Genomic DNA, 25,119 nt, shown 5'->3' with positions numbered 1-25,119 from the left:
CCCACCCCACTCGCGCCTGACCCATGTCCTAGAAGGTGCTTTGTGCATGTTTGCCGAGTGGGTGATGGACAAGCGGAGCCCAGCCTCGCCCCCTGTGGCATTTGTAGTTAGAAGCTAGCTGGAAGCCAGACCTCGTCCTTCCAGGCCCCTGCCCACCCACCCCCGCCCTCCCACCCCCTGCACCGGATCCCCTGGGTTAGTCCTGGAGACCGATTAAGACCGGGACCTCAGGGCCAGCCAGCGGCCAAGAGCCCCCGCGGGGAGGGGGGCTGCCTCCCACCATCCCGGCTGCGGCTTCCTGGGCCCAGGTCAGCTGCCTCCTGAGCCCCCTCCGCGGTGGAGGCCCCACCCTCCTCCTCCTCAGCCGGGCCATTTGGCGGCTGAGAAACCGGAGGTTTGGAGAGATTAAGACACCGGCTGGCCGGGGACGCACTGGAGCGGCCAGCTCCTCGGGGACGCTGGCTTTGAACGCAGGTCTGTGGCAGGTGTACCTGCGGCTCTGAGGCTTCCCTCTGTCCCCTGGGGCCCAGCTCCGGCCGGGCGCCGAGAGGTGGGACCGACCTTCCTGCAAGCCTGGGGGGCGGACCACGAGGCCGGCGCAGGCACAAAAGGGGGCGCCGCGTCCAGGAGAGGCTTGGAGCCGGACGTGCTGGCTTGCCTGCCCCGCACCCCCGGCCGGGCTCCCCCATCCTCCGCTCCCCCCACCCCGCACCCCCAGCCAGGCTCCCCCATCCCCTGCTCCCCCTCCCTGCACTCCCCCGGGTCCCCGCTCCCCAAGCCCCCGCATGGCCCGGCTGGGCGCACTGCTGCTGGCCGCCGCCCTGGGCGCGCTGCTCAGCTTCGCGCTGCTGGTGGCCGCGGTGGCCAGCGACTACTGGTACGTCCTGGAGGTGGCGGACGCCGGCAACCGCACGCAGCGGCTGTCCTCGCACTCCGGGCTCTGGCGCGTCTGCGAAGGTACAGGCGGCAGTGGGCGGGGGCGCAGGGGTCCCCGGCTCCGGCCCCTCCCCACCCCGTCCGGGCTGCGTTCGCTCAGGAATGGGGGCGCTGCATGGGCCCCGGAGCCCAGGGGGCAGGAGCCCTGGGCAGTCCCTTGCCCTCCCTGGTGGGTGATGGAGTCATGTCAAGAGCTGGGGGCACAGGACTTGACAGGTGACAGGTCAGCCCCAGGCTCTCCGTGGGCCCTGCCATTGGCTGTCCGGTGGGGAGAAGGTGATACTTCTCAGGATGCAAACTGGGGTGGGGGGTGGAGGCCTGAGGGAGGAAGGCAGGGGCAGGGCCCCCCACCCAGGGCGCTGGGCTGCTGTTCTTCCTCAAGCAGGGTGTGGGTGCTGAGGTAGCAGCAGGTTGGGGACCTGGGGGCCACCGGGAAGTTGCTTCTCCATTGCTGTCCCTCGGGGTTCAGCCTGGCACAGGCGGGGCTCAGGGTAAGACCCCGGTTTTCTCCACCCCCCACCACCTGCCAGCTTGACAAGCGCATGGGCACAAACAGGAGTGCCGCGTGCCCCGCCCAGAGGCTGCCGGGTCCAGGGAGAGGGGGGCATTCCCTCCGCGGGGCCTGGGTGCTGGGGCAGCCAGCAGGTGGGGTGCTCCCCTGCCCGGCACCAGCCCTGGGGGGGCAGCAGCGTCTGTGAGGGTGTGTGCACGTGTGTGCCCGTGTGTCTGCAAACGCGTGCGGGTGTGTCCGTGTGTGCAAGAGTCCGTGCACGCTACACGCACCTCTTCCATTCCAGGCCAAGCCACCGGGAGCTCAGGGCCCTGGGAGCGCTGAGGGCAGCGTCTCCGGAATGTTTGAGGTTTTACGCCCGCCTCTGTGTAGGTGTTACTAGCACGTGACAGAAACAAGCCCTCCACACCCGACCGGAGCCCAGCTCGGGGGGCCAGGAGAGACTCGGACCCCCTCTCAGAGAAACTCCGCCTGGGCAGTGACCCCGCAGGTGTCCAGCCCACCAGGCTTTGCGTCCTTTCTATTTCTTAGGGCAAAACAGCTGCATCCCACTGATCGACCCCTTTGCCAGCGAGAACCTGGATGTCCCCACCTCAGTTCGGCACCTCATCTGTGAGTCCTCGGCCCGGGCATCCCCTGTCCTCCCTTCATCACCAGGCGAGGTCCTGCCAAGGCAGCTCTCCAGGCACACAGGGCTCCGAAGGGCACCCTTGGGTCTGCCCGGCTGGTGGGGGGGGGGGAGTAGGTGCGTGCCCCTGCCTGGACCCTGAGGCCCCTCTCCTGGCAGCCCTGCACCGAGCTGTCATGGTGGTCCTGCCCCTGAGCCTCGTCCTCGTGGTGTGTGGCTGGATCTGCGGCCTCTTCAGTTCCCTGGCACAGAGCGTCCTGCTGCTTCTCTTCACCGGCTGCTACTTCTTGCTGGGAGGTGAGTGTAGGCGCCCCGGGGGCCCTAGGGCCTGGGGGTGGGGGTGCCCCCTCTCCTGCCCCCCTGTGCCCTGTGCCCACCCCGGGGGTTGAGCTGCCGCAGGTGAGGCACCCTGGCTGGTCCTCTGGGCAAGGGTAGGGGTCCTGGTTGTGGGCCTATGAGCCAGGGAGGGAGCAACCCCAGGGTCGAGCATCTAGGCATGGGAGGCATGAAGCTCCCGAGGCGATCCCAGGACCTGCTCCTCTAGACCTGTGTGGGGGTGGGGGTGGGGGGCATGAGACTGGCCCCCACCTGTGCTCTCCTTCCCAGACAGGCCTAGTCGGAGGAGCAAGAGCGGGCAGGGTCAGGCATTAAGACAGGTGAAAAGGGGCCTCGCCGTCCTTGGCAGGGACCCTAGTCCGGGCCCAGAATGTGACTGGTGGCAGTTCCCAGCCAACATCCATCCAGACCCTGCTGGGTGCTGGCCAGGCACTCCCTCGGGGCTGCAGCCGGGGCCTCTCTGTGGTCCCAGCCTCCGGGTGAGATGTCCAAGGATTCACCAGGGTCAGCAGGAGGCTTGTCCTGGGGTACCCTTCACTGCTTCGTGGTGTCATCTGCCCCTGCCTGCCAGCTGCTGCCCGCTGCTGCCCAAGGCTGGCTGTCACTGATGGCAGGCTGGGGCCCTTGGGCTCAGTCCTCAGAGGCCTATGCTGTCAGGGGCAAGGCCTGAGCCGGGCCTGGCATCCGGGCCATGGCACTTGAGGCCCAGACCACGTGGGCTTACAGCTGCCTCTTGGGCAGGACTGCCTCCTTCCCAGGGGACGCTGGGCCCAGGGGAGGCCTTAGTCAAGTGGGACTAGAGGGGGTTGCTCGGTCCCAAGAGTGTGGGGGACCAGCAGACTGGGTGGGTGCTTTTGAGAACGAAAGCAGGAGGAATCAGTGTGTCAGCTGTGGCCTGACCCAGAGACGGGCTGTGTGGGCCCAGATCCAATTATGAAGGACCTTGGGAAGCCACAGAGAGGAGTGATGAGGTGGGATGGTATCCAGGAAGCCTTGCATGATGCTCTCAGAACCATGGCGTGGGCTGGGGAGGGGCCTGGAAGCAGTTGTTCAGGGGTGCTCCTCCTCTGAGGGACCTGCTTCGAACACCCCACCTGCTCTACTCGCTCAGGGTCTCTCCTCGCGGGGGATGCTCCCTGGGCGTGGGTCAGCTGCCATCACTGTCAGCCCCCTGTGCAAGGCCAGAGTCAGAGGGAGGAGAGTGTCCACCTTGGGGGCAGACGGGGCTGATGGGAGCGGGAGGAGGGCCCGGACCTCAGACCTGGGGGCAGGGAGAGGGCTCAGGCTAGGGCCAGAGGAGGGGAGGGGGTAACCCAATGAAGTGGGGGGAACTGGGGGCCTGGCCAGAGCTCCAGAGCCCCCCGATGCCAGTAGAGGTCACTGGCTGCATGTGTGTGCGCGCGCGTGCATGCGTGTGTCTGTGCACTCATGTGCGTGTGTCTGTGTGGGCGTGTGTCGGGGACTCTGGGGCTGCGGCGGGGTGCTGTGTATGTAGAGGCGGTTACGTGAGTGGGGGCTGTGGCTGAGGCTGTGGGGGGTGCTGTGTCTAAGGGGATTTATGGGGCGAGGCCCAGGGGCTTGGGGACCGAATCAGAGCCTCCGTTTCCCCTACAGGCCGGTGGGAAGGGCCCCCCGAGGCCATGTCTGCAGGGCCTGGTTAGGCACTGGGCCCAGCAGGTAGACACGGCGAGTGGTCCCCCCCCCCCCAGGTGCCCTGACCCTGGTGGGCATCAGCGTCTACATCAGCTACTCACACCTGGCCTTCGCCGAGACCGCCCGCCAGTTTGGCCCCCGGCAGGTGCAGCACGTCCGCGTCGGCTTCGGCTGGTCCCTGGCCCTGGCCTGGGGCTCGTGCGCCTCGGAGGTGCTCAGTGGCATCCTTCTACTCACAGCAGCCCGTGCCCTCCGCCTGAGCCGGCAGTGGGGGGGCCCCCACTCGGTGGCCGTCTGAGCCCCAGAGGGGCAGGGGCCGGGGGGACGGGCTCGGTGTCCCTTTGCCTCCGCAGCGTCCGCAGGCTGGGAGGGGACCCCCGTGGGGGCGGGGGCAGGGCCGGGGGGCAGAGCCAAGGATCCGGGCTCCTCTTGCCTGGCAAAGCCGCGTGTCTGGGGGGCTCCCTGCCCTCCCCCTCTTTGTGCCCTTCAGGGACTAACTGGTTTGGCCTCCTCTTAGGGCTGCAGAAAAGGAGTCCCAGGAGGAGTTAGCAAGTGGCCCAAGTGGATGTTAGTGGGGTGGGGGGGGTGCTCAGCGGGTCCCCTTGCCCCTCGAGGGTGTGCCCCCGTGTGCCACCCCGTCCTCACTCCTAGGGCCCTGGGTCAGGTGGAGGAGCTGCCTTCTGTCCTGGGGAGGAAGGATTTTGAGAGACAAGCAGCACCCACTGCGTTAGGCCTTGAGCCGAGTGCCACCCGCTCATGGGCTTGTCCAGTCCTGCGGTCGCCTTCACGTTTGTTACCATTCACCCATTTTACAGAAGGGGAGTCTGAGGCCCGGGCCATCCCAGAGCAAATGGCTGAGCCGGAGGCCCTTAGCGGGCTGGCGGGACTCCCGGGCCTCTTCGGTCCACTGGCTCAAGGATGGGTGCTGGTGAGGAGGATGGGGGGGTGGCCTGGGAGTCCTCTGGGATTTGCAGGGGCAGTTGAGTGGCCTGGATGCACCTCTCAGTTGTCTTGGTGCGGCTGCGGCTTCTGCTGAGCTGGCGCTCCGGGGCCCCGACCCTCCCGTCTGCAGCCCCTGGGGAATGGCTGTGATTGCAGGGGGCCTGGTGGGTGACTGAACCAGCAGGTGCGTTCGTCCTGGCGGGGAGTGGGGGAGCAGGGGAGTCGCGCCACGCTGGCACCGTGAAGGGGCTTCTAGCCAGGCGGGGCCGGGGCTGCCCCCAGCCAGAGGCAGGCCTGGAGCTCGGGCCACAGGCCTACTAAGTGGAGGTGCAGGGCTCGGGTGGGGGGCTCAGCTCGCAGACCAAGCAGCAGGCCCACCAAGGCTAGGCCCCCGGCACATCACGAGGCTCGCTCATTCTTCCTTAGGTAGAAAAGTCAAGGTGACAGAGGGAAGGGTCCCCAAGCCCCTGGCAGTCCCAGACAGCCCCACCTGGGGTTCAGGGACTTCCTGAGTCTGGGATGTAGGCAGGGGGGTGGATGGCGGCCCCTCAGGCCTTGGTCTTACCCTCCCTCATCCTCCCTTTATTCCTCTGAAGGTTACAGGAAGCTCCTTGGGGCCCTGGCACCATTGGGGGCCCCACTGAGGGCTCCGCACCTTATTTGTACTTATGTTTTAGTGTTTATTAGTGTTTACCGTTCTGTGTAGCAACATTGTGCCACCGTGTCCTTAAATAAATCAGTTTGTGCTACCCGCAGATAAGCCTTGTTTCTCTCTTAAAATGTTTTCAGGATAACACATGTGCATTGCTGATTGTGTGTGTGTGTGTCTGTCCACCGTCCACCGGGAGACGGGAGACGGCTGTGTGTCTGTCCCACCACCCGACCACCCGCAGACACAAGCTCCTCCCCTGTGGCCCCACCTCCACGCCGGATGGGGCGGCTTTGCGGGCAGGTGCTCAGCTTGTGAGGCCTACCTTGGCTTCTCCTGCGGGGAGCCGGGAGTGCGAGGGTGAGACCCTCCCTGTCGCCAGCTGGGCCTGCGTGACCCCGGGAACTGCTTAAAACGTGATCCGATCCCAAATCATCTACGGTAGAGACATACTCTTTTGAAAGCCGGACAATTTATTTTTAGAAAAGGGAAAAATATATAGATGACTTCAAGATAAGGCCTCGCCCCTGACCAGGCAGCTAGTGCTCCTCGCCATCGGGCCCGCTGTCCCCTCGTGAGCTCCTGTCACCCTTCCTCCCGTGTCCCCGAGCACCAGCGGGGACACGCTCATTAGCTGCCCGACTCCGAGCAAATGGCTCGGGCTGGGAGCAGAGGCCCTGCTGGCTGCTGCCGGGGCTTCGCTGGAAGGCTTGGCCCCGAGTGTGGGAAGAAAAGGTCCCCGGAGACAAGGGGGCGGCGGGGTGGTGTGAGACGGCCTCTCCTGCCACCTGCACCCCCCACCCCGACGCGGCAGGGGCTCGGCCGCTCACCGCGCTCAGGGCCCCAGCTGCCTCAGCACGAACTCCCACTTCCTCAGCGCCAGCTCGGTGTCCTGCGCGGAGACGTCGCGGTGCCACACGGCGCGCACCGACCGCTCGCTCCAGGGGAACAGCAGCACGCGCACCGCGCGCCCGGTCTGGGCCACCTCGGCAGCGCTCACGGCCCGCAGACGCCGGCAGAGCTCCTCGGGCGCCAGCCCGTCCACCGTCACCATCACCATGTTCGTCTCCACGGCGGCGACGTCCACGGAGCAGATGGGGGACGCCAGCTCCTGGAGCCCTGGGCCCGGGCCCTGCGGTGAGTGGAGGCCGAGCCCGGGACCCCACCAGTGTCTCCACCACCCAGGCCTGTCGCCCCGGAAGGAGCAGAGGGCGGCCCGGCCGTGGCAGGGAGAGAGGGACCCTCGATCCCCTCTCAGCTGTGTGACCTGGGACAAGTCAGGTACTCTCTGGGCCTCGGTATGCTTGTCTGTAAAGTGGGGTGGACGGCAGGGGACTCTTTCCGGGACCCCACCAACAGGCGTAGAGACCCAGGTTAGAGGCTCCACCCTCCAGATCCTGCAGGAAAGGATTCCTGACACCCGGAGTGCTCGCTGGCCTTGGCCCTCCGCCCTTCTAGTCCCCGGGCTGCCCTCGTGGCTCAGTGCAACCTACGTGTCCTAGTCAGAAGGATGTGCACCTGCCGGGGATCTGGGTCTGGCTACAGGGGACCCCCAGGCACTCTTCTGGAGCAAAAGGAGGTGAGGGGGTGGCGTGGTCCAGGTACCTCTGGCGAATCTCTGAGCGTTCTGGTGGTCTCTCAGCAGTACCTCCTCGGCGTCCGCCAGTCCTACTAGGGCGGCTGCCGCCAGCACCCCGGCCTGGCGCATCCCTCCGCCCAGGGCTTTCCGGAGGCGCCAGGCTCCTTCAATGAAGTCCTTGGGTCCCCCAACCAAGGCCCCCACGGGTGCGCCCAGGCCCTGGGAGGAAGAGAGGAGAGAGTCCTGCCTGCCAGCACCCCCAGGTTCGCCTCTCTGTCCTTGGGGCTGGCGGGAGGGGGATGGGAAGGGGCAGGGCCCTGTCTGGGGAGGTGCTGAAGGGGCCCAGGGCCAGCAGCTGCCAGCACAGGAGCTGGGGAACCCGGCTGACTCCTGTGGGCACCCCCACGGTCCCGTGTCCGAGAGGCAGCCAGTGGCTTCCCCACCTTGGAGAAACAGAGAGACACAGAGTCGCAGTGCTCCACGATGCGGGCGGGGGACACACGCAGAGCCACCGCAGCATTCATCAGCCGGGCCCCGTCCAGGTGGACCCGGACCCCGTAGCTCTGGGCCAGGCGGTGCACCTGGGGGCGAAGTGCAGGCAACCGGTCAGAGGGGCTGGGCTTGGGGAGGAGCTGAGGGAGGACAGGTCTCCAGGAGCCTCGAGGGGTCTGGAGTGAGCAGAGCCGGGCTAGTGACCAGCCTGGCCACCTGGGACCTGAGCAGGCCCTCCTGCTGCCTGGGCCTGGTGCGTCCTGAGTGAAAGGGAACCTTCACTCAGGCTGAGGATAAGCGTTTTATCTCGGGTGTACGGTGGGTGCGCTCACTGTGGCCAAATGCCTGCCATGGCGTGAGCCATAGATGCCGCATCCTATTTAAGCCACCCCGTGGCTCCGTGAGGGGATGCTCTCAGCCCTCCCACCCGCAAGGAGTAGGTCTGGAGAGTGAGTTATCACGCACGTTCTCACAGCATGCAGCCCTCAACCACGCACAAGCTGGCGCTCCCCCGGGAAGGGAGGGGGGGTGTCTCTGTCCCTGGGGCCTAGACCGGGGGCAATAGTAGTGCCCTCCATGCCTGCAGCCTGGGAGCACACACGTCCCTCCCACAGCAGTGCCAGCTGCCGTGGGCACGGGTCACAGGAGATGCGATCCAAGGAGACTGGCTCCAGAGGACAGGAAGCCAGGAGCTGGCTGGGAGGGCGGGCTGGGGGTGGGGTAGGGCCTACCTGGCGTAGGTAGTCGATGGGGAGGACCCGACCCCCTGAGCTGCTGTGGGTGTTCTCCAGGCAAATGAGCTCACAGACCGGGTGGTAGGGGCTCCCCAGGCCCCGTGTGACCATCCTCTCCAGCTCAGCCAGGTCCAGGGTGCCATGGGGCAGGTCTGGGAGGGGGTGGGAGTGCACCCCAGCGATCTGCAGATATTGGGGAAGGGGGTGCTCGAGGATCAGGTCCAGAGGTGCAGCGTCACCTCCTACCCATCCCGTCTGGTCCTCCCGCGGCCATCGAGCCCTCCCCCTGTGCTGGGGCCAGTGGACACGGCCACCCCAGCAAGGGAGGAGGGAGGTGCTGGCCCTTCCCCACCCACGGCCCTGGGCTCCGGGGGCCCACGAGGGGGCAGCAGAGCACCAAGCACGCCGGTGTTCGCACAGAGGCCCAAGCCACGGCCGCCCCCACGTGGTCAGTGTGGCAATGGCTCTCCTTCCCGCCTCCTTAGAGACGCCACCACCCCAGCCATTTCTTTCCTCCGCAGGTCCCAACACGGTGCCTGGGAAGCAGGTTCCCACCAGAAATGCTGAGCAGGCTGTGCTGACCCCAGGTGAGGGGTGCCGGTCCTTACCTGAGCCACCCCGCCCTGCTCGTAGACGTGGAGGTGGCACTCCTGCCCGAGGAGGAGCTGGGAGCCCCTGCGCTGGCAGTGACCCATCACTGAGATAGACGAGGGAGGGCAGTGTTGGCTCTGAGCCCCATGGGGCCCACCTGGTCCCACCCAGCTCCTGGGCTGAGCCTCGGGGGGACTAGCTCTCAAGTGCCTTATGCCAATTAGGAAACAGCATCCATTCGACACCTTAGGACCATGTGCCCGAAAACTGTCCCACTAACAACAGAAGTCTAGGCTGACCATCCTGTGGGGTGTTGCACCCCATGCCCTGCAGCCCACCTGCTGCGCATCGCCTGCACGGGAAGCTGGCCACGATGCTGCCCCTTGGGGACACGCAGCTCAGGGCACGGGTGTCAGTTGGGCCAGGCAGGGAACAGAGGACACATGCACACTGGGAAGCCTGAGACTTTAATAAAGGGACAAACTTACAAAGGTGTGGCAGCCCGTAGGGAAGTCACAAAAGACAGTGCAAGGGGCAAGGGGAGGGTGTGGTCACTGGAACCTGGGGACAGGGCAGCGTGGAGAGGGCAGCCTGCCTGGCGCAGGGCCACGGTCTGGGAGGAGCATGGGCACACTGACCACACTCTCCCCCTCTCCCTCCTCCCCTGCTAGGGGCCCTCCTGGCTGAGCGCAGCAGAAATCCAGACGGCTCAGGCCCCCAGCACCGAGGAAAGACACATGGCGGGAGGACCTGGAGGGCGAACAGGAGTCACCCCAAGCCGCGCTCACCAGAGATGAGGTTGGCCATGGTGTTGGTAGGCACAAACAGGGTCCGCTCCACCCCCAGCAGCTTGGCGGCCTTTTCCTGCAGCTCTGCGGAGGGAAGGGATGAGGGTACAGGGAGACCCGTCCACAATGCACCCTCCTTGCGTTACGTGTAACCGTGGGCCCGTGTCCTGATGGGGAAGGCGAGTGGCCTAGCAAGACAAGCCCTGGTCTGCCAGCTGCACAGACCGTGGCCTTGGTGACCGCAGATCAGGGCCCAGAGGTCCCTCAGTGAACCTTCTGCACCCAGCCTCCTCCTGGGCCCTGGTCTCCCCCCACATTGAAACTCTGTGGTTTGAACCCCCCTTTCCCATCCAGACCTCACACCTGTCTCACTTCCTTTCCCATCAGCCCCTTGCAGGTGGGGCCGTGCGGTTTCTCTGCTGACTTCCTCTCCCAGAACAGAAGGGAAGACTCTGGGGGGTTGGGGGGGGGGCGGGGCTCTGGCTCCTGCTTTAAAGCCTGTTGTGGCTGCCCTCCACGTGTGGTACCACGTCTGAAGTCTTTAGCATGACATTCAAGGCTAGTGGGATTTGCCTGGGGAGAGGGGTGGCTCCCAGTACCCCACACTCCAGCCACATTCCCTATCCTAAACACCCTTTCAGCACCCAGTGAGCCAGCTCTCTTCCCTGCCTGGGGGCTCCACTCGCCCTTAAAGAGCCTATTCTGCAAAATCCCCCTTCCCTGTGAGTCCCACGCCTCTCCTCACCCCGCGTTCCCCAGGCACCCTCTGTGGATACACGTCAACCCTGGCACTTCCCCCACCCCATGGTGGTGACGGTGTATCTGGCTGCCTACTAAGCAGTGGGCTCAGCGTTTTTGAAGTTCCAGGCAGCAGTAGGTGTCTGCAGAATACGTGATCACCAGTCACCACCTGACCCCACACACAGGTCCTTGGGCTCAAGTGGCAACCTGTGGCTTGTCCCTGGCACAACAGAGGGTAGTACACACCCTCACAAGAGCCGTGGCCCACCACGGTGGCAACTCTCAACCCGGGCCGGGAGTGCCGTCGCTGTGTCTTAAAAACACTCCCCAGGTTGGTGGAGCCCACCCCTTGAGAGGTGCAGCAGGTGGGAAACCCCCTTCTCTAGGCCGGTTTTCTGTGTCCTCAGTGTGGAAAGGCTGCAGGTGCCCGACCAGAGCTGCAGGTCTTAGAGGGAAGACCTGGGTTCAAATACTGCCTTGCGTCTGCAGCGTATGCGGCCTTGGGTGCCAGGCTCGCCCGGCGTGCCCACCTGCTCGGGCTGCCCGACACCTTAACGCGCACCCCGGTCACGGGCGTCCCTTGGCGGGCAGCTGTGTAAGTGCGGGGCCCTGGGATCTGCATTTCTAGCGGCCCGTCGGGGGATGGGGGATGGGGGATGGGGGATGGGGGATGGGCCCCGGGCCGAGCCGCCTCCCCTGCGCCCGGGCCAGCCCTCCCGCAGCACCACGGACAGCGCCCCCGGGCCGCGCCCCGACGACCCCAGGCCCCCCCTCCCCCCCTCCCCCGGGCCTCGGCCCGCACACGGCGCTCACCGCGGACCGTGGGGTCCTCGCCGTAGTCGTCGTCCCCCACGACCGCCTCGGCCATGGCGCGCCTCATGGCCGGCCCGGGCTTGGTCACCGTGTCGCTGCGCAGGTCCACCTGGTGCACCGGGACCCCCGCCCCGCTCCCACACCCCCGCGGCCGGGGGGCCCCGTAGCGCTGGGCCGCGGCCCGGGCCAGTCCGCGGAGCATGGCGGGGGCAGCTCCCGAGCCTTCCCGGCGAGCGCGACTGGGCGCGTCGGGGCCGGCGCGGCGGGGCTGCACCCACCTGGACCACCGACCACCGCCGCTCACCTGCAGGGTGCCCGCGGCACGCTGGGAGTTGTAGTTCGGACCTCGTCCCGGCGGGCACTGCGCAGGCTCGGGGCGGGAGGGTCCCCGAGGCATGCTGGGAGTTGTAGTTCGGCTCCGCGGCGGTGGGCGCAGCGCGTGCGGGAGAGGGAGGGTGATGCTCGAGGCCGGCGAGCCTTATAGAGCGGCCGCTCCTGTGCCCCCTGCCGCGTGCCAGGCGTGAACTCCCCGGGCGCCCTACAAACGGTGGTGCAGGGAAGCCGCCTGGCGGCTCTGGGAGACCAGCTGCTGGCAGCGTCCCTGTTTCACAGATGGGGAAACTGAGCCTCGCACAAGCGAATGTCTAGGGTCACTGGGCGAGGGGCGGCCGGACCGGCTGTCTCGGAGTCGGGCTCTGAGCCACTGTGCTCCACCGCCCCTAGACGAGCGGGCGTCCCATCATTTGCTTTTTCCAATACGGGGCTGTTGAGTACCTGCTGTGAGCCGGGCATTGTCTAGACGCCACGCCCAGGGATAGAGACGGGGCGCCCCCCTCGATGGGGTGTCAGGGAGGCAGAGCTGGGGGTGCACAGGGAGCCGCCTCCTCCGTACCCCCTGTCCTGGAGGGGTGGGCTGGGGTTCATTCAAGCCCTCGCTCAGCAGGCGGGCGGCTTTGGAAGAGCCTTGTAACCCCTCTGCCTGCATCTCCTGCAGAATGGGCCTCCTGCCCTCGCTGTGTGGGCGCGGACCCTGCTGCCATGGTGGGGAAGTTCTCCTCCTCCTACTGCTGCTCCTGAGATCATCTTTCCGGTCTCAGCCCGGGGCCCTCGGCCTTGGTGTCGCTGCCACCACGGGGTGCACGGTGACTCGGCCCAGACTGGACCTTCTGCGGGGTGACCTTCCCTCACGCAGGGAGGACAGGCCTCCCCAGAGGGCCCAGCCGCACTTGGCGGCTCCCCTTCCTGGAGCGTGGCCACAGATGTCTGTCCCCCACAGGAGGACGTTGGCCCCAGAGGGGCCCCAGGTTCACCAGAAGAGGCGGCCGCAGCTCTGGTCAGGGCCGCCTCTTGTCAAGGGGGTCACCGACACCTTCATCAGCCATCCGCCAGGTCCAAACTGGGTGTGGGGATAAAGGAGAGCAAGGGCAGGCTGCTCAAGGAGCTCAGGTCCTCAGGGGGGTCGGGATGCTGCCAGGGAGGGGAGCGCTGGGAAGAGGTACATGTCAGCAGCAGGAGGCAGCAGGCCAGGCTTCCTGGAGGAAGCAGTGATTGGGCCGAGGTTCGAAGAGAGCAGGCCGCTAATCAGAGGAAGGCGGCACATAAGGCAGAGGCTCAGGTAGGAGGGAGCTGGAGCATCTGAGGTCTCGAGAGAAGCCAGCCCAGCGGGGAAGTGAGCAGGGCTGGAGATGGAGCCCACGGCCACATCCCGGGTCAGGGCAACTTCCCTGGCACCCTCCGCGTCTCCCCCTGCCTAGTGCGGGCATCTTGGAAGGGCAGAAATCACAAGCGCCTGCAGGACCTGTGGCCCCAAGGACCCCCATGGAAAGGAAAGGCACTCCCCCACCCCGGTGCCCCTCTGGCCCTGACCCATGATCTGCGATCTGCGCCGAATTCCGGCCCTTGGAAAACAAGCCCCTTATCTCAGAGTCTGGCTCCAGCTCTTCTGCTGGGAAGTGGGGGTGGGGGACAGAGGCCTCCATGGACAGGAAGGGAGGGGTTGGGGCAGCAAGGATGGCTCTCGGGACGACCAGGACTAAGGGGGCAAACAGCTGGATCCCCAGGCGCGTCCCAGCCAGGGCAGAACAGGAGACGGGCCTTCTGCTTGCGGGCACTTCACAGTGTGCCCGTCTAGCCACCCACAGCCTCCCTCGGGGGAGGAGGACCAGGCAGGGGGCCTAGGGCCATCCCAGATGCCACCAAAGTGACACAGCTGGTCACCGATTCCCATCACAGAGCTGTGTCCCCAGAGAGCTGGCCTCTTTCCAGGGGAAGGTGGGCCCCAACAGAGGTTCCTTCTACCTGTCAGGTGCTGCTTGTCACCTCCTACCTGGTCCGAGCCCCGCCTCCGCCTGGTGGTGGATGGAGCAGGAGAGGTGGGGCCCCCCCCCAGCAATGCCGCATGTTTCTCAGGCCTTGTCCTGGGGGAGACCCTCTGCCCAAGCCTCGGTCTGGGGGGGTTGTCTAGGCTCTTGTGTGTCTGTGCACACATGTATACATGTAGCCGGTGTCCATGTGCTCACGTGTATATACGTCTCCATGTCCGTGTGCTCACATGTATATACGTGTCCGTGTCCGTGTGCTCACACGTATCCGTGTGCACATATGTGTAAGCATTGTCTGCATGTGCATGTGCAGTGCCCATGTGTGTATACGTGCACGTGTGACTGTGTGTTGGTGGTACACATGTGAGTGTGGGGGTGGGGTGCGGGGTGGGGTGCCCATGTGCGTGTGTGCCTATGTGTGTATATATGCAGGTCTGTGCGCCTGTGCCCATTGTGTCCTGGGCTGCAGCTGCCGTCTGAGTCATCCTGTTGGCAGGCTGGGACCGGGTCACAGCTCCAGGCTGGGGATGAGAAGCCAGAGGCCCCCCGAGCAGCCCCCTCCCCACCTCCCCAGGTTACTGAGCAGAGCCCCCCAGTCTCAGAGCAGAGTCCATCCCCATGCCGAGCTGCTGCCCTCCCTGGAGGTCGAAGGGCAAGGGGTGGAGGCTCAGCGGTCTCCTGCCAGCAGGCAGGCCCGCCCCACCCCACACAGTGGCGCCTCCTCCCCCAAGGCCACCCCCCAGCCCCCCACCCGGCCTCTGTCACTGTCTCCTCCCTGTCACCGCAGGGCAGCCGGATGGCAGCACTTGTGTTCCCCGAATGCACTGGACTCTGTCTCACCCCCAGGTCTTTGCACCTGTGTTCCTTCTGCCCGGAAACCCCCCAACCATCAGCACGCGTCCTTGGTTTATCACCTTCTCAGTCTTTGGGTCTCAGCTGAGATGTTCCTTCTTCCAGGAAGCCCCCCTGACCCCAGCCGGAGCAGGGGAGGGAGGTGGCCCGCCTTCTGGGGTGTCAGTGTCATCTCTTCTCCTTGCTCCCGGGCCAGAGCCAGGATGCTCTTGGCCTTTGGAATGTCCTGTATGCCCAGCCCGGGGCTGGCCCGCGGTAATAACAGCTGAACGACTGACAACATGGATCAACTGCCCCCAACCCCGGTGCCCCCCAACCCGGGGCAGAGGGGACTGTCCTTGGGAGACCAGGAGCCGTGTCAGGAGCTCTGACCATGGAGGGCCCTGGGTCCCGGTGCAAGAGGAAGCCCGGAGTGGATAAAGAACAGACACTGCTCCCACCTTGGTCTCTGCTGCGGACTCTCCAGGGGGTCCCCAAGGCAGCCCCTTCCCTGACCTTCTTGAGATATCTAGTTGCCACTCCCCTGCACAGAGGGAGGACACCGGGCAGGCTTGGCGGGGAGCATGACATGAGTTCTGGGGTGGCCGCTTTCTCAGCACCCCCGGCCTCGCTGGCCCCCCTCCAGGTGCAGGCTCTGGGGTGTGGGCGCACACTCACACACACACTCACACACGCACGAGCTGAGTTGAGCGTGCGTATTCCTGTAACGCTGGGCCGCTGGCAGGAAGTGAGTGGCGGGGAGGCTGCTGCTGGGAACCAGAGGCTGGCCCCAGTGAGATAAAGGGAGGCAGCAGATTGGAACTGGAGATAGCGGCCCTGGGTCCTGGTAAACAGGTTGGGGGAAATGTCCTTCCCATCCCAGCCTCTTGGCCCCGAGCCCGCAGGATCCATAGGGCGCTGGCCTGGGTCCAGGCCCAGCAGCCTGGGAGTCAAGGGAGAGCTGTTTGCACCGTAATCTCCCCAGACTGGGGGTGGGGTGGGGGGGTGGCAAAGGAGAGTGCCCTGGGCCCCACGTCAAGGCCCCATGTGCTGTGGCGGAGCGGGAAGGGGACAGGAGGAGGTCCACGGCTTGCCCTGCGCCCTCCCCACCATGGAGGGAGATGTCAGAGCACCGCGGGGGGTGCTGAGCCATCTGGGGGCGGGGGGAGAGAAACAGTGGGAGACCCGGAGAGAAGGGGGGGCGCGAGGGGAAGGGCCTGCACCCCACCGCCCAGCAGGCAGGCTCTGCGGCACCCACGCTGGGCTTGAGGTTACGGCCTCTGGGAGAGCCTGTGCTGTCCGCCCCGAGGGAGAGCCACGCAACCTTCACCGGCGCCCCGTCTACACGGCCAGTGCCCAGTGCCCGGCGCCGTGGGTGCTCAGCTCCCCTTGTGCTTTTAAAAAAGTTATGAGATCTCCTGCAACACAACACGGAAAAGCGCCTGAAGTCTATTTGCAGTTTTACAAATAAATATGCATATGGAATGAACTCCCGTGTCATTGCTCCTCAGACAGAGAAATAGACCATGGCCAGGATTCCAGAAGTTTCCGTGTCATTCACAAGCCCTCCCTCTGCCAGCAGGTACTGCTGCTGTCTGACTTTTATTATGACCATCACGTGCTTTTCTCCATGGCTTTGCCGCCGAGGCCGGGTCCCTCTTGTCCCTGAGCTGGGCTTCATTCTTTGGCGATCGTTTTATCCACCGGGCGCCCTGACCGCGGTTTAGTTCTCCCTTCTACCTGTTTCAGGATCCAGGTGATTTTCGGGATCCAGGGTCTGCTTTACCAACGGTGCTGCCGTGAGCATTGGCACGCGGATTGCGGCTCTACGAGCCAGGGCCAAACCCTCCCCCAAAGTGGCTGAAATGCTCTATGTTCCTATTTCCCCACTGCTTGTCCCTTGCTGTCCCCGGGCAGGATCATGCTTTATGACGTCAGCCATTCCGTGGCCGTGCGTGGTATATTTTGATTTTTTTTTATATTTTGATTTTTATCTGCTCTTTCATTTAAAAAACAATTTAAATAAATGAATAAATAAATAAATAATAAATAATAAATAATTATTGGGCAGCCCGGGTGGCTCAGCAGTTTCAGCCCAGGGTGTGATCCTAGAGACCCGGGATCAAGCCCCACATGGGGCTTCCTGCATGGAGCCTGCTTCTCCCTCAGCCTCTCTCTGTGTCTCTCATGAATAAATAAATAAAATCTTTTAAAAAAATTATTTGAGAGGGATGGAGAGAGAGAGAGAGAGAGAGAACAAGGGAGGGCGCAAGAGCAGGGAGGAGAGAAGCGGCTCCCTTGGAGCCGGGAGCCCCCTGCAGGACTGGATCCCGGGACTCCAGGACCATGACCTGAGCGCAAGGCAGCCGCCTAACCGCTGAGCACGCAGGCGCCTTTCCGATGAGCAAGGGAGTTGAATGCCTTTTCTTATGTTTTAGCCAACTGGAGTCCATATTCGTGCAGAGCCAAAGTCTTTTCTCACGGATCAGCCACGGATCAGCCAGCTATTCATATACCCCGGGCACCGACCCTCGTCTGTTGCTCGTGGTGCCCCAAATCGTTCCTCTTTTCTATGGCCTGGCATCGCACCTCTACGGAACGCGTGATGGATTAGAAGTTCCTCCGATTATATAGTTCATTTATCCCCCCACCCCTGTGTAATTAGTGTCTCGCTTTAAGAACCTCCCCCCCCAAAAGAAAAGAACCTCTCCCCTTTGGGACCCCCAGGTGGCTCAGTGGTGGAGCATCTGCCTTCAGCCCAGGGCAGGATCCTGGAGACCCGGGATCGAGTCCCGTCCCGTGTAGGGCTCCCGGTGCATGGAGCCTGCTTCTCCCTCTGCCTGTGTCTCTGCCTCTCTCTCTCTCTGGGTCTCTTATGAATTAAAAAAAAAAGAAAAAGAATCCCTCCTCTCAAGGTCACAGTGATATTCTTGAAATTGTCTTCTCAAATTTGGAAGTTCTCCCTTTCCTTTAGGATTACACCCATTGACGGAGTATTTCCCTGCCACGGGTCGCACACCCTGCTCCAGATGGTGGGAACCGCAGCGGCTCCAATCAGGTCACCCCCCCACTCTGAGGTCGCGTCCCCTGCGCCTCTGTCTGGGGAGCTGGGGGCCCTTCCCCCACCCAGCACAGCTCTGCAGCCCGAAGGCCCCGCGTGGGGGTGGGAGGCCTCGGAGGCTGGGGGCTCAGCCTTTCGAGATTGGAGGTGCCAGGGCAGGATCCAGCCCCTTCCCCAGAGGTGCCCCCACGTTGGGTTCCAGTGGGGCTGGCCCACGGGGAGCTCCAGGTCTTAAGAGCTTCTCGGGGCGCCTGGAGGCGACAGAGAGGCCCGGTGAGGGCCCCGGAGCCGGGTGGGTGGGGCAACTGGAATCCTGGGAACTCCTCTGGGACAGTAGCCCCAGGGCTCCCTCTGCTCTGCTGGGAAGCAGCCAGCCTTCCAGGAATCAGCGCAGGGGCGGGGGCAGGGAGGCCTGATGCGGGGGTGGGGGGGTGGGGGGGGAGCAAGCCAGCCCAGGGCTGGGTCCCCACTCCGAGGGCCTCTCCGGGCCCTGGGGGCTGGGGGGGGGTGCCCGGCAGTGGAGCAGGAGGTGTGCGGAGTGCGCCCAAGCCTCCCTCTGCAGCTCTTTGGAGGCTCCTTGCTTTCTGGCCCTGCCCTGGGACCCTCCGGACACCCCCAGCTGTGGCTGCAGCAGAGCACACCTTGCACCTCCTGCCCCCCCCCGCCCCTCCCGGGGCCCCTGGGCTGTACCGCGGCCGGGCTCCTGACAACTAGAGGCCAATGTTCGGGGTCTGGTTATTTACTGCTCAGCTTCCTCCTTCTTCCAGTAATCTGTCCTCCGACTCCAGGCCGCTTCTGATCAGACACCAGACCTCTGATCCCTGAATCTGCCTTGCTTACCGGCATCGGCCTCTGGCTTCCTGTCACTCGGCCTGGGCTGAGGCTCGAGGTCAGCTCGGCGCAGGCTGGGCCCTCGCCTGTTCCCGGGGGCCTCTGGCCTGGCCCCTGGGCCCAGCGGGCAGGGATGGAGGGTTCAGAGGCCGGGCGGGCTGAGGCACGGCCACAGACGGGAGGTGGGGCCGGTGCCGCAGACGCTGACCCCGAGCTGGACTCGGGAACCTCAGGGGTGAGGGGCCCACGGGCTGAGCTCCTGGGGCTCCGGGTCCTGCAAGGTGTGAAGCCAGGGCTCCCACCGTCGCCCCTCCAGCTTGGCACGGTGCCCCTCCCCTAGCCTCCCCCACCCGCCTCCCATGGCCTCCTCCTGCAGCCATGGGGGTAGAACCTGTGTAGAAGGAAGAGAGCAAAGAAGGTTCTGGAGAGTGGACATGGACAGAACTCACATGGACAAAGGGAGTCAGGGCTTTGGACTCTGCTGTCCTAGGAGGTGAGGATGGGAAAGGGCTTGCTGTAGAAATCCAGGCTTGCCTACCTTGTCCACCCTGTGGGGACCTCCCCAGAGAGCCCGGAGGAGCCCAGGGTCACAGGGAACATGGGCGAGAATGGCTGCCTGGCCTCTGGCGGGGTCCGAATCCAGGGGCAGACCTCCAGCGCCCTGGGGGCAGATCCGATCCCCTTTACTGATAATTTTCCTGTGTGTCGGGCACCTGCCGTGTACTCTAGATACAGCCTGCTGGGTTTGAACCCGGGTTATCAATCACTGAGGAGCACCCTCCTATGCCCTAACTGCAGAAGTGTGTCTGCTGAGGATCCCCAATCTTTATCTTGTCCTCGGTGGGCCTGTTTCTGTCCCCTGTGCCCCACACAGTCTCACTTCTTTCCACACTGGCGGTCCTACAGAGGATGGACTAGGTGGTCCTTGTTGGGGACACCTGAGCACCCCAAGCTTGGCCCCCCAGCTGCTGATAGAGTGGTTTGGGTCAGGGAAAGCATGATCTTCATGGTGGCAGAGGGTTTTTTTTGGGGGGGGGGGTCTTCGGGAAGAAGGAAGGTTGGAACCTGAAGCTGCAGAATGGATCAAAGTAGGGGAGGCCCCAGGGACCCCGTCACCACATGGGGAGTCTGAAGAATCTCACCCTGACTTTGGTCTCCAAGGTGGGATAGACAGGATGACCCCTTGGGCCGGGGAAGAGAATTATATGCTGAGATTTCAACTTGATCTTTTAAAAATATCAACCCGTGGGTCGCCTGGGTGACTCAGTAGGTTAAGCAGCTGCCTTCAGCTCAGGTCATGATCCCAGGGTCCTGGGATTGGGCCCCACGTCAGGCTCCCTGCTCAGCGGGGGAGTCTGCTTCTCCTGCTGTGCACCCCACCCCGGCTCCTGTGCTCTCTCTCCATCTCTGTCTCTCTCAAATAAATAAATAAAATCTTTAAAAATAAAATATCAACCTTCTGTGAATATTTTATAATGCAAAGAATACCTCCATAAAGTCATGGAAACTTATGATCTATAAATACCTACGCATATGCCATGATGAGCTCAAACATTTTGTATTAGAGGGTGCGTGATCCAAACAGTAGGAAGGTTTGGAAGCCAAGGCCCCCTTAGGTCTTGGAATTTCTTATCCTGTGCACCTGCCTGCTGAGTTCAAGGTCCAGGATGGCAGGATGAAGAAAGAGCCCATGTTCAGGGACCTGGGGCGCTGGCTGCAGTGAATGGCAGTTAACAGGGGGTGGGGGTGACGGTGCAGGGGGAGGTGTCTGAAGACCAGGGGTGGTCGGGGCACCTGGCTGGCTCAGTAGGTAGAGCACGTGACTCTTGATCCTGGGGTCCTGAGTTCGAGCCCCACCCTGGGCATAGAGATTACTTAAAGACCAAAAAACAGGGTAAGACCAGAATGTGTGGTGGGCACAGCTGGGGCTCAGGCCCCTCTCCGGTTCCCACTGGGTGCAGAGACAAGCCTGAGCTCACCCTGGCCCCTGGGTGTGAGAGAGGGGCAGCCGTGGCCCAGCCCTTGGGTCAGGAAGCCCAGGATCCCTTCCTGGGAACGGAGGACGACACACAGAGCTGCACCTGCAGCGCCACCACCCCCTCCTGTGGTGCAAACCGCCCCCTCGAGCCCTGGATCCCTCGGAGGAGCTTCCTCACTGGAGAGCTTCATTCCACAAAGAAATATCTGTCATGCTCCTGCAGGGCCCGGGTCAGGGCAGGACAGAGCTTGTTGTTTCTGGTCAGGTGGGTGGTTGATTACAAGATGCTCGCCATCCTGAGTGCGGGGTGCGTTCCCGGAGTCCTGGGGGAGCAGAGGCTCCCGGCTGGGATTTGTTGCCACCAAGGAAGGAAGGTCAGGGGAAAGCTCCAAGGTCCTCCTCAGTCCATCCACGAGTCAGGGTCCACCGGGCCCCTGGTAGGTTTGCCAACCTGTGCTGGATGTGGGGCACAGGGCGCTTTGCCTGCTGAGAGCAGAGGACCGAGGATGAGGGGGCAGGAGCTCTGCACGGCCTGGACCATGACCTCCATTTCACAGGTGAGGAAACTGAGGCCCAGGAGGTAGGGTGACTTGGCGGTGAGCAGAGTACCACAGGTGTGTGTAGAGCCGGCAGGGGGGGCGCTGGGAGGCCCTGGAGAGGCCGCCAACCCTTCCTTCTTCCCTTCTGGTGACGGGAGGGACCCCATCTGTCTTCCAGACTCCCCTCAGCTTGTCTCCTCCTCCAGGAAGTCCTCTGTGATAGCTCCCTCGACCCTCTGCCAAGAAACACATCCTTTTCGTGCTGTTTCCTCTGCACCTGGCTTGCCTTAGAGCGGCCCTTGTCATTGGTCACTTGCCAGTGTCCCTGCGCTGTGGGCTCCTGGAAGGCGAGGCTTGTGTCTTTCCTTCTCGGGATCCCCGGCACGGGGCTTGGGACCTCACGGGCATGGAGGAAATAGCTGAGATGAGGTGGATGGGAAAACAGAGGAGAAGGGGAGAGGGCCTTCCCTTGCAAGGCTGGCGACTTACGCCCTGCGGGAACGGGCAGGCCGCCAGGGGACAGCTCCAGCAAAGGCCTGCAGGCAGCTCGGGGAGGCGTCCTGCCTGCGCAGGTGGATGGCCTGGGGGACAGGAGGCCCGAGAACCGGCCGAGGGATGGGGTCAGACAAGAGGGAACCCTAGTGGGTCCTTGAGCCGAGGCAGGGCAGGGCAGGCCTTCCCCTCTCCAGTGCCATCCCGCTGACCCTCTGGCAGAGGGCGAGGGCGAGGGCAGGGAGGGCAGCTCCCCGCTGCTGGGCCGTGGCCTGACTCCTTGTACCTCAAGCCTCTTACCTGAGGCCCTCAACCTGCACCTGGAAAAGGTGTCTGCCGACCACACAGGGGTGCCGACCTCCACACTCAGGAGGTGCGGGAGGAGGGCTGTCTGTCCTCGGCCCAGCTCAGGACAGACGCTCGGCTGGAACCTGGGTGGGCTCATTCCTTCTTCAGTAAATGCTTATTGGGCACCCACTGGGTGCTTAGAGCCCCCTGGCATAGGCTTGGGGGGACCTCTGGAGACCTCTCCCTTCCAGAGGTGTCAGCCTCCCCCCACCCCCTGCGCCCAGGGCTCCTCTGCCACGGGCTCCCCACCCACCCACCCTGACCCCAGCAGGAGACCTGCTGCCCCTGGGGCTGGGGGCGGGCTGGCTGCAGGCGGTCCCCAGAGGAGCCGGCGGGGTGGGGACGCCTCCAGTGGGGTGGAGGTGGGCCTCAGCAGCCCCGCCCGGGCCCCACACAGGCAGCTGTTCCCGGAATGGGGGTTTTAAACTTTTTTTTTTGTTGGCGAATATGCATGTGGTCTTAATTATTTATACGCAGCACTTATCTCCCCCAAATGTTTTATCGGGAGCGCGAGATGGAAGCCCCGGGGCGGGGGCGCGGGGGCGGGGCAGGGGCTGTAGGGGGAGGGGGGTGCGGGGAGGGGGGCTCATCCGGGTGTCCCCTAAGCCAGCCCTGGCGGTGGCCCAGGCCGGGGTGAGGGGGAAGGACCTCATCCCCCGGCGGCCCCAGGGGCGGCGGACCTCGGGGCGGGCGGGCGAGCAGGAGGCCGCACCTGGGCAGGTAGGCCCGGGCTCGCGGCTGCGCGGACCCCGCCAGCAGGGGGCGCTCGCCGAGGCCATTTGGCCCGAGTGGTCGCCCACGCGGGGAGGGGGCCGCATCTCTCAGCAAAACCCGGGGCGGGAGGGGGGAAGAGGAGAGAGCAGCCGTGACCTGGGGACCCGGCACCTATTAACGCTGGGGCATCAGCGACCTCGCTGGGCGCCCACCACCCCCTGGAGTCTCATCCTGCCCGTTTTACAGCTGGGGAAACAGGTTCCGAGGACCCACCGCCTAAGGCCCTCCAGCAGAGCTGGGGCTGGTGGTCCTCCCTTTACTGGGGAGGGTGGCGGGTGGGCCCCCTGCTCCCCGGGCCCCCAGCGGCAGATGCCCTCTCTATGCCCTCTTCTGGGACGTTTGGGCAGCGCCACTGCAGATTCCTGGAAACGCCTCCCCGGCACACCCCTCCTTGTCGCACGGCCCACCCCAGGGCCTGCAGGATTTGCAGGGGGGGCTCGGAGGGCACATGCCACCCCTGGGGCCCCTAGGAGCCTGAGGCTGGAGGGCCTGGGAGCTCCAGACTCTCGAGGGCAGTGCCCAGTGCTCCCTGGCTGGAGGCCCTGCCATCGGCAGCAGGGCAGGGCAGGGCGAAGGGTCAGACAGGAGGGCAGGCCTGGGGCTCCCCAAAACCCACAGAGGAGGGCATCAGAATTTGGGGGTGCACCCTGGAGCTTCTGTACCTGGGGCGTCTGCCCTCACACACCCCCAACCTCATCTTGGGCTTGTGGAGGCCCGTTGTCCCTCCCCTGAGGGCTGCAGACATTTGTGCTGGGGGTGGAGAGGATTTCCTTGAACTTCCCGGTTGGGGCCGGTGGGGGTGAGAACTCGGGGCCCCTGCAATCCTGGGCTTCCTCAGTGGGGCAGGGCCGCAAGGCCGGGGAGGGGGAGCCTCATTCATGGCATTCCCTGAATTTCAGCTCCGCCTCGGAGTCAGCCTCTCCCCAGGCAAAGCTTTTTCTGGAGGGAGGTTCCCCGAGCTCCCCGGCGGCCCCGTGGTAATTGGTCCATCGATTAACAGCTCCATGTGGGGGGCGCTTCACTGGGGGGGGCAGCGGCTGAGTTAGGGGCCGGCCCTGGGGAGAGGCTGCGCGAGGAGGCAGGGAAGTCGGTAATTCCAGGCCGGGGAGGGTGTCTGTGCCTCCCCAGGGCAGCGAGGACCCCCACGGGGGCAGCTCTGGGGCCCCGGGTGCCAAGCGTGGGGGGGGGGCCTGGGCCCCAGGCAGAATTGGTTCCCACCGGCCAACCTGTTCCCAGCGCCAGAAGTTGCCATGGTGACCCCCTCCCACCTTCAGCTACAGCTTTTCCAGTAAAACCACTGCAGAAATCCATACTTCCCGACAGGCACGCCCCCCGGCCCCCCACCCCCCATCCGCGTGGTCTGGGAGCTCCCGGAGTTAACCCTCAGCTTCCCGGCCAGGCTGTCTGGGGGAGTCCAGGGAGTAGAGCCCACCATGAGGGGTCTGGGCCCCGGAGGGGAAGGTGGATGGTGGGCGACAGGCCAGCGCCTGCTCCCTCCAGGCCCTTGCGGGGACTTGAGCAACTCTGGGGAGCTAGCTGTGCCCCGCCTTGGAGGAGCCCCGCTGGGGCACCAGGGCGCCTCCGCAGGGGACCCAAGGGCCCTCCCTGGGCTCCAGCTCTCCAAGGGTGACTTCCCTCCCCGGCAGTTGGTGGGGTGTCACATCCACCCAGCCTGGCCTGCAGCTTCTGGCCGGATGGCTCTCCTCTCCTTGACCTCTGCCCCTCCTTCCAGCGGGATGCTTTCCTAGAGGGCCAGAGGGCTCAGCTCAGGTCCAGTGGGGGTCCCTGGCCCCCTGCACGGAGGCTGCCTGCCCACAGCCTGGCTTTGTGTCCACAAGTCTGCTCAGATGGGCTGTTGGACAGAAGTCACTCAGGGCTCAGGATTTCTGCACACCCCCCCCCCCACCAGGAGTGAGGCTAAGGATCCCAGCTGCTTGCAAGTTGGAGGGAGAAGAGGGGATCCATCCTGCTGTACCCCAGAGACAAGGCCTGTGTTGGGGACGGGGTCCCTGGGGACCCCAGGCTGTGCAGCCCTGGGCCCAGCTCTGTGGCTCAGTCTTGCCTCCACTTCCAGAGCCCTGAGCGGAGATGCTCTAATTGTTCTCTCTGTAGCCCTGGATGAATAATTGAGAGGTCTTTGAAGAGAATTAATTAGCCCGTTTATTGACTGTAAATGCTTTGCTGCAGATGATAAAGGGAAGGTTCACCGCCTGTGCGGGCTGCCTGCCGGCTGGGCCCACAACTAAACACTTCATTTGCACCCAGGGTTCCCTCAGCAGGACCAGGGCTTGGCCTTTGCCTGGGAGCTGCCCCCCCCCCCCTTTTCCCTGAGAAAGTTGCTGGTGGTTGAGCCCCGACTTCCTGGCATCCCTGGTCTCCTGCTGCAAAGGCCTAGCTCTGCTCCAGGTCTCTTCCAGGAGGCAAGGTAGGGCTGGTCCCCTGCAAGGAACATGATGAGGTCTGTCCACTGTTGGCAGCACTTCCCCCAGCACTCCGGACTCCTGTCCTGGGGCCAGGCTCTGGGCAGGATCCCAGGACCCTTAGGGGAGAA

At 64.4% G+C, this 25,119-nt stretch overlaps 2 protein-coding genes across 4 annotated transcripts; one reads left to right on the top strand and one right to left on the bottom strand.

The window, feature by feature from the left end:
* Positions 1-137: 137 nt before the first annotated feature.
* Positions 138-5,766, top strand: TMEM235 (transmembrane protein 235). 2 transcript variants are annotated; one of them, XM_072746534.1, is made up of 6 exons: positions 138-957; positions 1,979-2,104; positions 2,190-2,372; positions 3,786-3,799; positions 3,998-4,046; positions 4,109-5,766. In XM_072746534.1, the coding sequence occupies exons 1-6, from the start codon at positions 786-788 to the stop codon at positions 4,360-4,362; spliced, it is 798 nt and encodes a 265-aa protein (XP_072602635.1). In that variant the 5' UTR covers positions 138-785; the 3' UTR covers positions 4,363-5,766. The 2 variants fall into 2 exon arrangements, with proteins under 2 accessions (XP_072602635.1, XP_025855647.1); XM_025999862.2 differs by lacking the exons at positions 3,786-3,799; positions 3,998-4,046 and having other exon boundaries at positions 1,979-2,059; positions 2,235-2,372; positions 4,121-5,766.
* Positions 5,767-6,108: 342 nt separating this feature from the next.
* Positions 6,109-11,691, bottom strand: LOC112920667 (uncharacterized). 2 transcript variants are annotated; one of them, XM_072746533.1, is made up of 7 exons: positions 11,394-11,457; positions 9,390-9,923; positions 9,069-9,157; positions 8,458-8,643; positions 7,678-7,815; positions 7,261-7,453; positions 6,109-6,766 (listed from the first exon to the last, which is right to left on the bottom strand). In XM_072746533.1, exons 3-7 carry the CDS (start codon positions 9,153-9,155, stop codon positions 6,195-6,197), a joined length of 1,176 nt encoding a protein of 391 aa, XP_072602634.1. In that variant the 5' UTR covers positions 9,156-9,157; positions 9,390-9,923; positions 11,394-11,457; the 3' UTR covers positions 6,109-6,194. The 2 variants fall into 2 exon arrangements, with proteins under 2 accessions (XP_072602634.1, XP_072602633.1); XM_072746532.1 differs by having other exon boundaries at positions 6,346-6,774; positions 9,840-9,923; positions 11,394-11,691.
* Positions 11,692-25,119: the final 13,428 nt, after the last annotated feature.

This window comes from Vulpes vulpes, chromosome 2, assembly GCF_048418805.1.
Source record: "Vulpes vulpes isolate BD-2025 chromosome 2, VulVul3, whole genome shotgun sequence".
In the NCBI taxonomy this organism is placed as follows: domain Eukaryota; kingdom Metazoa; phylum Chordata; class Mammalia; order Carnivora; family Canidae; genus Vulpes; species Vulpes vulpes.
Note: the sequence above shows the minus strand (reverse complement) of the source record. Positions and strands in the feature narration are given on the sequence as shown.